General features: G+C 41.1%; 2 protein-coding genes across 2 annotated transcripts in view; both read left to right on the top strand.

Moving 5' to 3' along the window:
* Positions 1-10: 10 nt before the first annotated feature.
* Positions 11-6530, top strand: l2hgdh (L-2-hydroxyglutarate dehydrogenase). Its single transcript, XM_026151518.2, has 10 exons — positions 11-225; positions 1329-1444; positions 2826-2977; positions 3967-4098; positions 4182-4344; positions 4442-4476; positions 4559-4726; positions 5059-5216; positions 5320-5451; positions 5541-6530. Exons 1-10 carry the CDS (start codon positions 146-148, stop codon positions 5734-5736), a joined length of 1332 nt encoding a protein of 443 aa, XP_026007303.1. The 5' UTR covers positions 11-145; the 3' UTR covers positions 5737-6530.
* A 1318-nt stretch (positions 6531-7848) lies between these two features.
* sos2 (son of sevenless homolog 2 (Drosophila)) overlaps positions 7849-16490 on the top strand; it is a 40826-nt gene continuing 32184 nt past the window's right edge. Inside the window, exon 1 of the mRNA XM_026151483.2 lies at positions 7849-8811. Within this exon, the coding sequence (XP_026007268.2) occupies positions 8728-8811 (84 nt within the window). The 5' untranslated portion in view covers positions 7849-8727. The remainder of the gene's footprint in view (positions 8812-16490) is intronic.

Genomic DNA, 16490 nt, shown 5'->3' with positions numbered 1-16490 from the left:
GACGCGCTTACGTCAGAGCGGAACGTTAGCGGCTCTACGTACGGGAGCGAGAGGAGGAAACACGAACACTAGGAGCTAAGGAAAGTCGCTCCTGGCTTTTATACAATGAAGAAGCTAATTTGAGCTGCTATTAAACGCTGTGACAATGATCCGGATCCTGAGCGGGGCGTCCTTTAAGGCTGCTGGTGGACTGTTAAAGGATATTCAAAGCAGACAGCTACACGGGTGAGGCTGACACCACAAAGACAATGACTTGTGCATAAGTGTGAGCTTGTTCAGTTATATGTGAGAGAAGAAGTAGTGGTGGGGTGCTAGTTTCTTTAATGCGTACAGATAGGTAGGAAAATGTGCAGACGAGCCTGCCCAAATATGCAACTTTCACTGAGCTGTCAGTGAAATCCAGCACAGGTGTCCTAGTCACTGCCAAGGACACCCAACTCCCCAAGATATAGATTCAACAACATCTGTACCCTCTGCATGAGCTAGGTCCTCACACCACGTTGTTTACTCACACAAAACATCTGTCTGCCTTTCCAGTCATCTGCGCTCCATTCACATTTCACTAAGTCATTTTAAACTTTCAGAAGCTCCCTTGATTTCTTAATAAGTGTCCAGCAGGGAGGACGGTTGTTAGAGTTGCCGTATTTTCAGAGGCTGCACACAGCTTACCGCTCCCTCTCCAGTTTACTTTAAGGAAGCCCTGCAATATAGGAAATTACAGTTAATTATTATTAAGAGCAAGGGAAACCTTCCTACTTAAATTCAGCTTCTTCAGAGATAACCCTCGGGTTGACAGGTGAAATGTTTGGCAGGTTTAACTACTTACACCTGTGCGCATTTGTACAGGTCCTGGCACTCTGTTCTAGTTATGATAGAAACCCTCGAGCAAGGTTTCATCTCTGAACATTGACACTTTCTAACCAATTTGGTGATAGTCCCTGATTTAATCTCTGGTTGCATTTATTGCTTTAATGTTTTGTGGGACATTTAAGACATTTTGTCTGGCTGTTGCAAAAGTGCCGCAAAATGTACTCACTTGGTTACAAGATTTAAATGTTTGTGAACATTGTGTTCTTGCAGATCCTTGCTTGCTCTAGCTTGCCTATATGGTGAAGGGTTCTTCTATCCTATTTGTAATTGCAAATACCTCTTTAACTCAAACATCTGTGTCATAGGTCTCCAGACTGATCTGCGTCAAAGGTCTCTTTCTCATCCTCTCATGACCTAAATATTCTGCTTTGTTTTCTACCTTTTCAATCTGTACAGCTAGTCGATTATTAATAGCCACCTTAAATTTTGTCCTGTCTGTTTGCTTTTTGTTTTTTCAGCACATATGACATAGCTGTGGTGGGAGCTGGCATTGTGGGCTTGGCCACAGCCAGAGAGCTGATTCTGAGACACCCGTCGCTCACTTTCGTCCTCCTGGAGAAAGAAAAGGAGCTTTGTGAGTGGAGTGTTGTGGATGTAAAGACACGGAACAACATGTTAATGTAGAGATTTGTGTTCTCCACAAATCTCTACATTTTTGACCCACTCACTGACACTCTTAAACTTGACAGCCCTTTCCCTTTAGTTACTGTTTCATTAATAATCAAATGTCCTGGAGAACAGAGCCAAAACATTGTAAAAATGTAACAAACCAGCAAACATACTCTGGTACTGTTTTCTGAAGTTATTGCAGGATTTTGGATGTATGACAACACTTTACCCCAATCAGTATATAAGATATTTATACTACATTTGCAGTCATGTGAAAAACTTGCATGATATAGATATATATAGATATAGATGCATGATATAATGGCTTGTAGCGATGACTTAAATTAATAATTTCCTGTGTGACTTCAGTCTCTCACATCATTGTGGTAAAACTTTGCACTCTTATTTAAAACAGTGCTTCAGTTCATCGATGATAGCAGGCATTTGTTTGTGCACTATTCTCTTAAGCCTGATTCTACTGTTGTGGACACAGAAGTCAACAGTTGGAGAACCCACGGCTGATTTGTCATTCCTGTTATACTTCTTTTAAGTCTGCCGTCTGGACGCATTCTTATTTGATGCATTGTAAAAAGGCAGGTGGGCAGACCCTCAGCTAACTGTCTGATGACTCTGGGACCCAAGTGGACCCTAACAGAATCCCCGCTTTAAGGTCCCACCACAGTATTTCAGTGAGGTTGAGGTCTGGACTTGGACTGGGCCATTGCAGCATGTTGATTCTTTTCTTTTTCAGCCTTTCTGTTGTAGATTTGATGCTGTGCATTGGATCATTTTAATCCTACGTGACTCATTTGCTATCAGATAGATGGCCTCACGTTTGATTCTAGAATACTTTGGTATACAGAGGAGCTCATGGTTGTCTCAATGATTGTGCCCAGGTCCTGTGGCTGCAAAACAAACCCAGACCATCAGCCCTCCACCACTGTGCTTGAGTTGTTTGCGCTGTTATGCTGAGTTTCCCCAAATGTGGCGCTGTGCACTGTGGCCAAATATAATGCACACTTTGTTCTTGTTTGCCCAAAGTCCAAAGAATTTGTTGAGACATCAACTCCTGGGAAGATAGTGGCTTTGTATTAACACACCTGACTATTAACTACTGTTTTCCACTCTTTTATGCTATGCTAATCTCCTAGGTGTACCCTAATATTTACCAAACAGAAAGTTAAATAAAGTTCATTAAAACTTTTGCATATTAAAATGATCAACATTTAAACAGATAAATAAACGAAACAAAAAAATTATTTCAGTCAGTTTTTTCCCCCCATCACTCCGTAGGACTTAATACTCCCTTCTCTCTTATTGTTCTTCAATTTGTCCATACCTACCAGCTTTACACCAGAGTGGGCATAACAGTGGAGTCATTCACAGTGGGATCTACTACACACCGGGATCACTGAAGGCTCGCCTGTGTGTGCGAGGAGCCACTTTAGCCTATGAGTACTGTGAGAAGAAAGGACTTCCTTACAAGAGATGCGGAAAGGTTTGTCTCTGTATGTTAAGCTGATAGATTTAGAGTTCAGTGACCACCTTGAGTGACTGAAATTACAGCAGACATTTATCAACAGTGTTGGGAAGGAAATATACTACTAGTTTAACTGTATTTAACAGTAGCCTACTGCCCTTTCAGCTTCATCCATATTTACACAGTTTAATTAATGTTACCCATTTTTACCAGGGGCTAATTGTTTTGTACTCTTGGTTCTATATGTTCTCAGTGAGAACAGATATCTGTGATAGAAAACAGATATTTTCTTGCTTATTAAGCACCACGCTATGGAGCCACTGTGAAATGTAAAGCAAAAATGGGTGACAAGGTCAGGAAATTTATAGAAAAAATAAAACTGCATATTGATTAAAAGCAGTGGGGGAAAAGTCGGTACCCACAGTTGGAACTAATTTCATGGTGAGCTTAATCCAGCAGGAGGCAGCATAACGACTAAAAGCAACTAAAATTGAACTAGGTGGCAGTGGTTAACCTGTGACCTCAGCAGGTCCTGGTAGGTTCCTACTTCAAATTGATTTTCTGGAGTTTTTTTTTGTCTGGAGTTTGCAGTGTGGAATGGGAGGATGGATGGAAGTTTGAACTAGCTTTTAAATCTTTGAAATGTATATTTATTCCCAGACACGGGTCTTAAAGTCAGCTCTGTAGCTGAATGAAATCCAATGCAAGGATCAAATATTTGGAGTGTTTTGGAGACAGCTTTGATGTCTCCCCCTAAAGATTAAATCCAAATCAAGATCTTTGACTTGGATGTTAATTTTTATTGCCCCGTAGAGTAAAGAAAAGGACTGAGCGCCAATTCTTATTGCAAAAAATAAAATCTTATATTTATTTAGAATACAAGAGGACCATGTATGTTACCAACGATTTGATGCCTGCTTGTTTTTTTAGCGATTGTTGGTACTCTGAAACTTTTCAGTTGGTAATAGTGAAGTATACAGTATGTGTTTCTGTCTTAAACCATGCAGCTCATCGTTGCTGTGGAGCAGGAAGAGATTCCCAGACTGAAGGCTTTATATGAGCGCGGCATGAAGAACAATGTGCGTGACCTCACCATTGTCGATGGCAAGGGCATCCGGGACAGAGAGCCTTACTGCAGGGTGAAAAGAAAACAAACATCATCTCATTTACTTGGACAAAAACGTGTTAATGCAGAGTAATATTTGATATTTCGTCTTTTCAGGGGATAATGGCCTTGGATTCGCCCTACACTGGCATTGTCGATTGGAGGATGGTGGCTCTCAGTTATGGTACTGACTTCAAGGAGGCAGGTGGCACTGTGGTAACTGAATATGAGGTCAATGACATTTCCATGATCAAGGAGAGCCCATCAGGAAGCACAGAAGGTAACAAGCTGGTTGTGCACATCAGTGTTGACACAGTCATAACTTGTCATAAAAATTGTATAGCTAACACAACTCCCTATTTAAATTCCATTTGCAGGAATGAAATATCCACTTGCAGTCAGAGATAACAAAGTAAGACATGTTAAAACAAAGGTATCACACGGTCAGATCGTGTTCTGTTGTTTACAGTTTTTGCATCATTACTTTCTCACAGGGTAATGAGCTGCGGTGCCGTTACGTCCTGACCTGTGGGGGCCTGTACTCGGACCGTTTGTCACAGATATCTGGATGCAGTCGGGAGCCACGGATCGTCCCGTTCAGAGGAGATTATTTAGTCTTGAAACCTGAGAAGAATTACCTGGTCAAAGGAAATATTTACCCTGTAAGTCTGCTGAAAATGTTTTCCTGGTACAAACATATACAGGCAGGTGTTTTCTGTTTGTTTAAATCATTTTTTGGCAATCTCAATTGCAGAACATCCCAGATATATGTGAAAAAGTATAAGTGAGTTACAGTATGTGGACTTCTTTTTCCTCCTGCCTGGAGATGTTTTGAGGGGAATTTTAAAAAGATGACTTCTTGTCGATTCCAATTTAGTAGTTCTGAAGCAGAGTTCTGACGGTTGCATCCACATTATTTGTGGGTTGTTTTAATACTTGTTGCAGGTTTAACATGTCTGTGTTTTCTAATACATTCTGTAAAATCTCTCATTAGGTTCCTGACCCTCGTTTTCCGTTCCTCGGAGTTCATTTTACCCCGAGGATGGATGGAAGTATTTGGCTCGGCCCCAACGCTGTCCTCGCCTTTAAAAGGGAGGGTTACAAAGTGTACGACTTCAGTGCTCAAGACTTTGCTGATGCGCTCTTGTTCAGGTAGCAAGTCTGTCCTGGAAGATGTGACGATTTCAGTCACAGTGTAACAGCTGCGTAGTGTGTGATGCCAATTTGTGTTTTATTTTGTTTTGTTTACCTGCAGAGGCCTTCAGAAGCTAATAATGAGGAACATTACATTCGGAGTTGGAGAAATGTATAGAGGACTTTTCATTGGTGCACAGGTTAAAAATCTGCAGAAGTACATCCCTGAACTTTCCCTGAGTGATGTGATCAGGTAGAGAAATCATTCTTGGTGCTTGTTACACAATATTAGGATAAATGTTAGGACCGGTTTTCTGTAACCGCCGGTTGTTTCCTGTCCAGGGGTCCAACGGGAGTTCGAGCACAGGCCCTCGACCGCGACGGAAACCTCGTGGATGACTTTGTGTTTGACGGCGGGGTCGGAGACGTGGGCAGTCGAGTGCTCCACGTGCGTAACGCTCCTTCGCCGGCAGCCACCTCCTCCCTCGCCATTGCTGAGATGATTGCAGATGAGGTGGAGAACCGCTTTACGCTGTAGCAGAGGGAGGAGAGAAAACCAAAGAAAGTCCAGCTGTCATGACTTCTTTATTACAGGACAGGCCTTAATTTAACAGAATAAAGTGACTTCTCTGCTGCGGTTTTGTTTTTAACACTTTTTTATTTTCGTGGTGCTACTTCGGGTTGTATGTTTACTCCACCACGTATGAAAGTACAGTTTATTTTGTGCACTACATTTCTGTCTAGAAATGAAGTTTGCCATGACCTGCTTTTTACATTTGTAACTTCAATAGCATTATCATCAGTTTCTAACATTAAAATTATAATATCAAAGTACATCAACTGTGCGTAAATGTGCACTTTAGATTTAAACGAGGACTCTCTAATGGTTACATTTCAGTACAAACGATTTCTTTTTAATTTTTCAATGTGATTTTTCAACCTGTATGAAAGAGGAGTTTGAAGACTGTATAGTCTGCTATAAATGAATGAAGAGTTTCGGTGTCATCATGAAGGCTTTTATCTAGATGTTGGCTTATGAAAGTCTTCATGTACCACACGGTTTACCAAGAAAGATCGGTTCTTCTTACTCCATTTGACAGTTGTGCAACAAAGATTGTTAAATTATATCATGACTAAATAGTGTCTTTGTCTTATTTATATTTTCATCAAGGCAAATTTATATTTTTTGTGGAGCTGCTGGTGATTTCTCTTGAATCTGTTTCAAACTCTGCACATGTTCCTAAAACTGTTCTGTTTGTCTCTCTGTCATTACATTGATTATGACAAATGAATGTTAAGGTAATTTTTAAAATATATATTTTTGAAAACAAATGTGCCATTTTTGTGGTTTCTGTTTTAGGTTAGTTTTTTTGGAGGATTTTTTTTTTTTTTTTTTTTAAAGATGTAGGCTACATTCTTTTATATTTAAATATAATGACTAATATGGGAATTGACCACAACTTCGAATATTTAAACACAACCTTGCTGTGTTTAAAGCTGATTTTTCACTGCACTGAAGAGGATGAAGTGGTGGTATGGAGAGAGTTGTGGACTTTTTAACCAATTCAGTTACATTTTATTTATATAGCACCAAATCCCAAAAACATTTGCCTCAAGGTGCTTTATATTGCAAGGTTAATACTGTCCCCTATCAGCAACCACTTGGCAACAGTGGGAGGGAAAAACTCCCTTTTAAAAAGGAAGAAACCGCTGGCAGAATTAGCCTCAGCCCCTGGTTGGGGGGGGAGCGTCAGAGGACAGAACAAAGACATGCCATAGATTAATAATAACTAATGATTACATACTGAGATGTTTTAAACCTAATCTTAAAAGTAGCTTCCCTATTCCAAATTGGGAGCTGGTTTCACAAAAGAGGGGCCTGAAGTGAAAGTTTCTACCTGCCATTTTACATTTAATTACCCTAGGGAACCACAATTAACCAGAGCACACTGTTTAACACAGTCCCGGAGACTGATTGGATGGCTGAGCAACGGAGAAGTGTACTTGTACTGTTTGAAGAACAAGGAAGATATGTAAAACTGTTGTAACTACAGAGGACTAAAGTTGATGAGCCATACCAGGACAGAGATGATGATCACCAAGCAGCAGTATGGCTTCATGTCAAGAAATAGCTCTAAAGATGCAACACGTACAAGAGAGGGATAGTGGATATACTGGATAAATTATGTTGAAGATGGAGCTAGCAGGAGGAAGTTCATGGATGTAGTGGAGGAGGACATGGAGAGGTTTGAGGGGGAGGATGCTAGGGAGATGGTCCACTGTGGCGACTACAGCCCTTCTGTGCCATGGCTAAGTCAATGAATTATAAAGTTTGGATACAAGGAGGCAACATACTGGAAGAGCCAAAATAAATTAAATACATATTAAATATTTAATTATTAAAAATGAAGTCAATCATTTTTTTTCATGTGCTGAATCACAGCAACAAAGACAATGTATGGGGCACATAAGTTTTCAAAAAAATATTTTCACTCATAATATTTATTTATGCGCATTTTTCCCATTAATCCAGCCTCCTTGTCATATAAAACGTAATTAGAAATGTGTTTAGTGTGGCCGACACTTCAAAGGGAAAGTCAATAAGTTTTATTGTATTTCCTGCTGTCTATCCCTGTGTGTCGCTACTCTTCGCTGCTAAGAGTCTACTCTGTGTGTAGACAAAAGTCCAGCCTTGTTTTTTTCAGTCCAATAAAATGTGAAATTACGCAGGGACGCACGGCGCAGCGAGCAGAAGCTGTAGGCAGGCAGCGGAGTTGGTACGAACATCTTCGACTTCACGAACCAAAAACACCTCGGCTGCTCTTCAGCGGCTCTGCTCGCAAATATGCCTCGGACCGGCCGCTGCTTTGGAGGTGTACGCGGGATTTAGCGCCTTATCTGCTGCGGGGAAGATGACTGAATTCGGAGCAAGCAGCGCAGGAGAAAGTGTGCCTTGTTTGGAGCTGAACGGGTCGTGTGCCACAACATAGTACTCGCAGCGGAGGCCAGCCCCAGCAGCCTGTAGCAATCGTTAGCCGGCCAGCTAACGCTAGCGTGCAGGTGTTTTGGCTGTAAACAACGTAACATAACTTGTAGCTGTAGTTAGCTGGCAGCAACCTCGGCTCCAACGTCTTGCCTCAACATTGAGCTCAATGTGCCTGCTTTAAAGTTTTTAAGCAAACGCCAAGCAGCAAGTGTTACACTTAGCAGCATTCTTATTAGCAGTTAGCAGCTGCTGGGTGTTTACAGGAGCAGCAGGCTGGCCACATAGCCACAAAGCTAGCGACTTAACTTTATTGCTACATGTGCTTTTTTCCATCTTTTTTAATAGATATTTTTTCCGCTGTTTAGCACGATTTGACCTCGGACTCACACTCTGCTTTAGTTACTCTGCTTTTTATTAAGTGAGCCAGTTTGTGTTGTTTCACCGTTGTAAAGCCGGGACTGACCCACCCATAAGGACAATTTACCCGGGGCCGATGCTGACGGTTCAGCCCGGATCACGGCAACACCAGGAGCCGCTTCAGCAATGCAGCCCCAGCAGATATACGACTTTTCAAGTGACGAGAATAGTCACAAATGGAGAGGCCTCTTCGTGCAAGCTCTACGAAAGGTACGACTGTGACCACCAGCTTTCTCTATGCACTATTATAAATCAAAACACCCGTATTGGGGTGACCGATTTGAACACTGGTTTCATCTGTGCATCTTTACCAGAACAAAAGTTTTGGTAACACTTCTTGACTTGAGTCGGCTCAGAAGCAAAAACTTCAAAGTGTTTATATTAACACTATACTTATTTGTGAGGCATTTAGTGTTTTGCAGACCTCTGGAGATATCCCGCGCCTGTTGACATGTCTCTGCTGTGCTTATTCAATATGCTCGTCACCCAAGTTCCTCATAATGACTTCCCACAGTGATTTTGAAGAAGTTGTTCCTTTGTAACGAGTTTTTCGTCGTTTCGAGGGTGTGCTAACGACTTACATGATCCAGGGTGAATACCAATGAAGCTTGAGTTGAGTGTCGTGTTGCCTTCTTTATTTGTTCCTCATTTCATCAAAAGATCATCATTGCTGAGCAAAGAGCTTCTGTAGCTGTTTTCGGGTGCTTTTGGTCACACTTATCTGCCTTTTTTTCCCAAGCAATGCAGCTTAGACTCTTATAAACTTAAAATGAATTCTTCGGAATAGGAAGCATTTGCATTTTAATTTCCTTGGTCAGCAGGACACATCTGTATCAGTTCCTTTTTGACTGCCCTGTTCTTTCCTTTTTCTTGCATCATCTTGGCTTCTCCTAGGTTTATTTTCTGTTTTGTGGCCCCTCCACATCCCCTCACCCCTTCTGCTCAGACTTGCAGAGTCATGAAAGTCTGGTAACAACTCCTAATGGAGAAAAACGCATTTGTCACTGCTCTTTCTGTTTCACTGGGGACTGTTTGCCTTGCTTTTCTGTAAGGTTACACACAAGGCCAAACTGTTTAGAAACTGGAAGGTGCACAATGATCTGCATGCTGCGTTTCCTTTTGAACTGGCTGTGTGTATAAACTTACAGCGTCCCGTCAAGACCTACTCATGAAGTTTAGTGTTCTGATGTGGCTGGAGAGTCCCAAGAAAGCCTGTGTTACAGTTCAAAATAGAAACTAGATTCTTCTTCTTCTTCTTCCACTATAAGAAATACACTGGCCAAACAGGCAAACTGTGCTGCATCAGAATGGAAAATGGCATTGCTTATTTAGGTGACCTTTAGAGACTTGTGGTTCACCTAACCTGCTATTCATTATTGGTGTTTGAGTGCTTTGGTTCCAAGTTAAAACTAAGCCCCTTACACAAAACAGACGCACTGAAAAATGAAATTTAACATTGATAGAAATACTGAAATAATTCCTTTCTTAAAATAAATATCAACAACAAGCCATTTGTCAAGGTTGAAAGATGGTTTTGTGCTTAACTTTATCACTGGTCGTGTTATAAAGTTTTTTTTATTTTTTTTTATTTTTTTTTTACGTGCTTTCAGTATCTGACAGAAAAGCCTTGAACCTGTATTTAATGTGCTTTTTGTTGGGACATGTTTTAGTTTTAGCAGCACTGTGGCTATAGAGGTTACTGTCTGTGGATTTAGCTGTGTAGCAACATCATGCTTATAAATAACGCTGCCCTGTTCTTGTCAGTGATCAGTATTGCAGAAATGGTGTGATGAATCAGGTGAAACTGAGAAAGCAGGTGGTCTGTCGCGATGCCACAGTGTCATTGTCTCAACTTGCTGCACAACTGCCAGAGGGAGAGCCTGTCAGAGATTGACGCAAGAGAAGTTTGTTATGGTTTTGACTGACTGTGACTCGCTGTTTTTTTTTTTTTTTTGTTTTTTGTTTTTTTAAACAGCTGTCCAGGAGCTGTGGTGGATGACTCCATCCTCTAGAATGAAATAAATAAAGAAAACTTGTAAAGGCCAGATCAGGGACGTAAGTTTGTTATCAAGCAGGGAGCTAGTTCTGAGATGTGTCACCAGGTGGTGGTTGGTTTTGGATATATGTAGATCATAAATGAGATGGATGGATTTACTGAGGCTTAACAAATAACCATGACATCACATTATTGGAATTAAGGCTAGAGCTGCATGATTTTGGCCAAAATTATTGTCAAGATTATTTGTCGTGCCCTGCCACTAGGGATGTGCCATGATGGCACCGGTTCTGACATAAACGGTAGTAACCAGACCGAAAAGCAGCGCACATTTCGGTGCTTTATTTCGGTGCTTTTTTTTCCTGAGCTGTGATACACTTCTAGCCAATAATTTTACGTTTCCGAGGATAGTAGGCGGGTCCAGGTACGTGCGTTCTTTTAGAGCAGAGCTACAGATTAAATATGCCCAAGGCGAAGCGGTCAAAAGTCTGGCTGTACTTCACAGCAAAATATGCAAACTCAGCAGCCTGCAACAAGTGCTTTAAGCTGATACTGTGATACTGTCAAAGGAGGTAACACCTCAAATCCGATGAAACACCTGGCGACGCATAGCGTTTTTTTTTTTAAAAGCCCAGAAATGCGCCGTATGATAGCTTGCTGCGAGACCTCACACCGAGCACATCTACTGTGCGTGGGTTGCCTGTTATCGGACCCGGAGTTAGCAATATCCCCCAAAAACACGAAGAGGAGAGTCCTGGCCCCTAGCCCTGTCAGTGTAGCAGAAATGATGACGGATGATGATGGCAGCAGCAGCCGTTCTTCTCTGCGTGAGTAGCTTCATGTTGTTCGTGTGTAATTTACGTTTAGTAGGCTAACCACGTTATTACATTAATGCAGGTAAGGTGAACTAGCAAACATCATCATAGCTACATGCGGCTGTCTTCTTGTTTGATGGCAGATGCTCCCTTCACCCTGGCCAAAATGGCTAAAATGACCAAAGAAAAAGTGGAAAACAGTTACACATGAGTGATACCATATATGCCCCATAGCTGCAGAAAAGGCTAACATTGTTATCTTTTTACAAAAAACCAGCTGAACATGAGAGGTTTTTGGACCAATTTTGTGTTCTCCAGTCTTTAAGCACCGGTTTGAGGACCGTTTGAGCACCGGCACCGTTTCAAAAGTGCCGATTTGGCACCGGTATCGGATAAAACCTAAACGATACCCATCCCTACCTGACACACATTGGCGACCTACCCAAGGTGTACCCCACCTCTTGCCCTACGATAGGCTCCAACACTCCCACGACCTTGCATTTGATAAGTGGAAGAAAATTGATGGGTGAATTGAGTTATTTGTCACGATTATTTAAGTGACAAAAGTGTTTTTGTTAACACAACCCTTTTTCCAGTTTTAAACATAAAACTAGTCCTCCGTATTTACCTGAATTCTTTGGTATTGGCACTCTGGAAAAGTAACTGTGTGTCATAACGCATCTTTTGTCCAACTTTTATCTTGATGGACATGCTGACACGCTGCACAGACTCACCGTTGTGGATATGTGAGTTCATAGATGATGCACGTTAGCAACCGTTGCATTGTTTTTCTTGGTTGCCGTTATACTTCAGATTGTGGTGTGTTTTTCAGGTGGTTGAGTAAATTATTTGTGTTTCTTTGTGGTGGGAACACATCTCTGTAGTACTCTTTGCATGTGATTTGTTCTCTGTTTACATCACTTGCCCTAGGGGGTGATGGGCAGGGATAGCTCAGTAGGTAGAGTGGTGGCCCCATGATCGGAAGGTCGGGGGTTCGATTCCCCTGAACAGCTACCCTGAGGTACCCCTGAGCAAGGTACCGTCCCTACACACTGCTCCCCGGGTGCCCAGTGGCTGCCCACTGCTTCACTGAGTGAATGGGTTAAATGCAGAGAGGGATTTTCCCCACGGGGACCAATAAAGTACACTTTCTTCTTCTTTCTTCTTTTCTAAATTCTATTTCCAAACAACAAATGCTGCTGTGCTTCTAGAGACTAGCCTTTCGCCTTCTGTTGTGCCAGAAATTTTCTAGACATCTGTCTTTTAATGTAGTCTTATCACAGCTGTGATTGGCGCCAGGCAGTGCTTTAGGGAGCGTTTGATTTGGTGGAGCTTGCATTTTCAAAATCAGTGGAACGTGTTTATTTGATCGTGGGTAGCCAAAATCTTGAGCGAGATTAAAAATCTATTAATTTTGCAGCTAAATTTTTGCATGGTGTAATCTGTTAGTTTTCTGACAAAAAATGAATCACTTGCAAAGAATAAATGCAGAAATACTGTCAAATGTGAAGATGTGCTATTCTTGTCTTTTCTCTTTATTTTTTATATAATGTTGTTTTTATGCTGTAGGGTGGGTAGAAAAGCTGATTTGAAGACATCATGTTGGAAGATTTGTGCATCACATGATGAACTAAAAACAGTAATTGTTAGTTGCAATGCACAGTTCTCAGGAAGTCTTTAATTTGATGTAAGTTTAATTGCATGTCTGTAAGAATTAAGTACTTGGTTGCTTTGCTGTGAAGCAGTTGAAGTATATACACATATATAAAATGCAACAGTTCAAATCCTGCTTTCGTCTGTCATTTATGCTCATTTTATATTATAAATGAATATTTCACCATGACACAAGTGCAGTGTTTGTCTCCAGGTTAAGGTTGGACAATTGCTGGTTTTAAAAACCTTATCTGTATATTTCCAAAAGATTAACAGGATTAGAGAATAGAATTAAGTTTCGTTTTGCATTGGGTTGCTTCCATAAAACGGTGCTTGCAGCGGTTGCAGCTCTCTTGTTACTGTGCACCCCAATAACCTTTCGTTTTCCATTGATCTTTCTATTTTATTAAAAATCCTTACGAGATCGCTCTCATTGCTTTTGCATATATTACTGAGACTTAAGTCATGTATTGCCATGAACCCTAAACCTGTTGATTCATATTGCTGCATCTACATATCCTGGCTGGCGATTATATGGCTCATGCTTGGTGCAATGCACGATCTCTATCTCACCCTGACATGCTGGTGTTAATAATAACTGTGCATTCCCCAGGTCTGCTGTTTCATTGGCATTGAGAAATGGGCCAGAGGTTTGCTGGGTACAGTTTCATTCCATTGCCTTGTTGAGTTAGAGCAGCCTGGTGCAGTTGAGTTCACAGGCCAGCATTTTAAACCGTGATTGGTCAGGTTACAAGCCTGCTTTATGTTTGTGTGTGTTGCCTTTTTTAATAGTCTCAGCATGAGCAGTCGGTTAAATTCTGAAAGGGTGACTTCACTTGGGGCCCAAGCTGAGAGAGTTGTTTTATTTTAGTCACATGGTTTTGTTGCCTTTTTTACTCAGACTAGACAGAGCTCTTGTCATTTCACCATCAGAGATTTATTGCGAGACTCTACTGCAGCGCTCGATTCCAGCCAGTCATCAAAACTGCGTCTTCCATTTAAGTGCTGCATTTTATACATTGACAGCTCAAATCAAATGGTTTTAATTGAAAGTGATAAAGAGCCAGGAAGTAGTACAAAACCCCCACAGTTTTGTGTTCATCTTCTGTAACCACAGGTTCTGTGAAATCAGTAAACGGGTGGTTGAAAGAAAGTCCTCCTGTGTTTCCCACGATCACATGAGATCTTATTTATTTATTTATTTTTTTTGTTTATATGGTGAGATAAATTTCTGTAAATGTAGATTAAAGTAACCCGCTGTTGAAAAAAGAAAGATTTACAGAAAAAATATACATTTTAGTAGCGTGTAAATAATAATGTCCGTGTTAACATATAATTTATTGTCTTGAAGTAAAAAGTGCTTATCAGGAAAAAAAATGGATAAACATTTATACCAAATAATAAGAGCTCAACTCCAGCTTCTCTGTGCCACGCTGCATAAAGAACAGACTCTGCGACCTTAAATGACTGCTAAATGCTATGCCTAACAGCCACTTTATTAGTTACACCTTGCTATTTCTGGATTGGACCCCCTTTTTGCTCTTTAGAGAAGTCTTTGCTTAATCTATGCCATGAAAACTAAGTACAAAGAGATTTTTTGTCGATGTTGACGTGATGGGATCACACAGTTGCTGCAGATTCATCAGCTGCACATCCATGATGTGAATCTCCTGTTTCACTACATCCCAAAGGATTGGATCGAGATCTGGTGAGTGTTGAGGACATTTGAGTACAGTGAACTCATTGTCATGTTCAGAAGACAGATTGAGATGATTTGAGCTTTGTGCTGGAAGCAGCCTGTAGAAGTTGGGCGCACTGTAGTCATAAAAGGATGGACATGATCAGCAACAATACTCAGATGGGCTGTGTTTTGTTGATGACTTTTGGCCCGAAATATGCAAAGGAAATCCCCCACATCATTACACCTCCCACCTGAGCTCTTTGATACAAGGCAGTAACAAAGAGCTCAGGTTGATCTATGATTTTTATGTTGTTCACTCCAAATTGTAACCCTACCTCATCAGACCAGGCAATCTTTTTCTAATCTTTTGTTATCCAATATTGGTTGTCATCTACAGTGCATTTACTGCAAGGTTGTGCATTCAGAGATGTTCTTCTGCATTTGTAGTTTTACTGTTTTGTTCTTATCAGCTTAAAGCAGTGTGGTTACTGCAGCTCACTCGATATTTATGTATTTATTTTTTTTAATCCGAAGTATAGTTGTGTGGGAAAATCCTGGCAGAGCAGAAGTATGTGAAATAGTCAGACCAGCCAGTCTGGCACCAACATTGAGAGCCACTTACAGTCACCCTTCTTCACCACTCTGTTTGAACTTCAGTGAGTCGCTGTGTCCAAATCTACATGCCTAAATGCCCCGAGTTGCTGCCGTGGGATTGGCCAATTAAATATTTCATGCCTTTATTACCAGGTTGAATCTAGACAGGGAGAGAAAATGATGAGAAAAGAGAAGAGGGTGATATAATTGCGCAAAGTTCCTGGGCTGGACTTGAAACTATGTATACTTGGTCATGTGCAAGGACAAAGGTTGAAAATAAACCAGGCCCAAAGAATAGCTGCAGTATTCATATAATAATCTTACTATAATCACTGTAGTGAATGTATGTACCCCATCTCCTTAATTGGCGGGCCAGTCTCGATGAAATTTTCACCTCCCAGCAGTTAAACAGCAAAAGGTCATGATTATCAAAATTTGTATTTGCATATATTACTTATTATTATTTGCTAGAAATTATAATAATTGGTGGTCTTTTTTTTGTCTTGAGTTGAATATTTTTGTGGCAGCGTTACTTTAAGAAGTTTTTAAAAGGCATTTCCAGGTAATTCTAAAAAAACCTCCAAAACATTTGGTCACATGATTAGTTACAGCACTAGTACTTAGTAATGATTAGTAGTCGTCGTGGTTACTGGACAGGATATGAATGTCTGTCTGTGTGAACTTGGCTGTTTCTGTTGATTGCAGTAATCCTGTCAAAGTGCAAATGGTAAACATATGTGAGGAGGACACAATGTGCAGGAGTGAGTTGCTGCACCTCCAGGATGAGCCTATGTGATGACAGCAGGATGTTTCTGGTAACAGGTTGCGTTTCCTGTACACCAGGCTCAGGCCTACCACAGAAAAAGATGTTGCTGGTTAAAACAGAGGTTCCCCGCCCTTCCCACAATATTAAATCAGGGCTTTGAACATCAGCTTGTCCTCACACAGGGTTCAGTCAGGATGGGTGGATGCAGGCAGGCGGCCAGGGTCACTGGGTCACACAAGCCTGGCGTCAAGTCATGGCCACGTGCAGTTCGCCTCATGTCCACCACCTATTGTCTTTTATTATCTGAATGTGAGCAGGGATAGGGGACATGTGTATATATGTGCTTGCTTTTTAGCATCGTAGTGGAAGTTGTATCTGTTTATG

Source organism: Astatotilapia calliptera, chromosome 19, assembly GCF_964374335.1.
Source record: "Astatotilapia calliptera chromosome 19, fAstCal68.1, whole genome shotgun sequence".
NCBI lineage: Eukaryota > Metazoa > Chordata > Actinopteri > Cichliformes > Cichlidae > Astatotilapia > Astatotilapia calliptera.
Note: the sequence above shows the minus strand (reverse complement) of the source record. Positions and strands in the feature narration are given on the sequence as shown.

Coding starts and splice junctions, on each gene's coding strand:
- l2hgdh (XM_026151518.2), top strand. CDS start 146: ATGATCCGGATCCTGAGCGGGGCGTCCTTTAAGGCTGCTGGTGGACTG. Junction 1,445..2,825: donor GGAGAAAGAAAAGGAGCTTT/GTGAGTGGAGTG, acceptor CATACCTACCAG/CTTTACACCAGAGTGGGCAT. Junction 5,217..5,319: donor GCTGATGCGCTCTTGTTCAG/GTAGCAAGTCTG, acceptor GTTTACCTGCAG/AGGCCTTCAGAAGCTAATAA.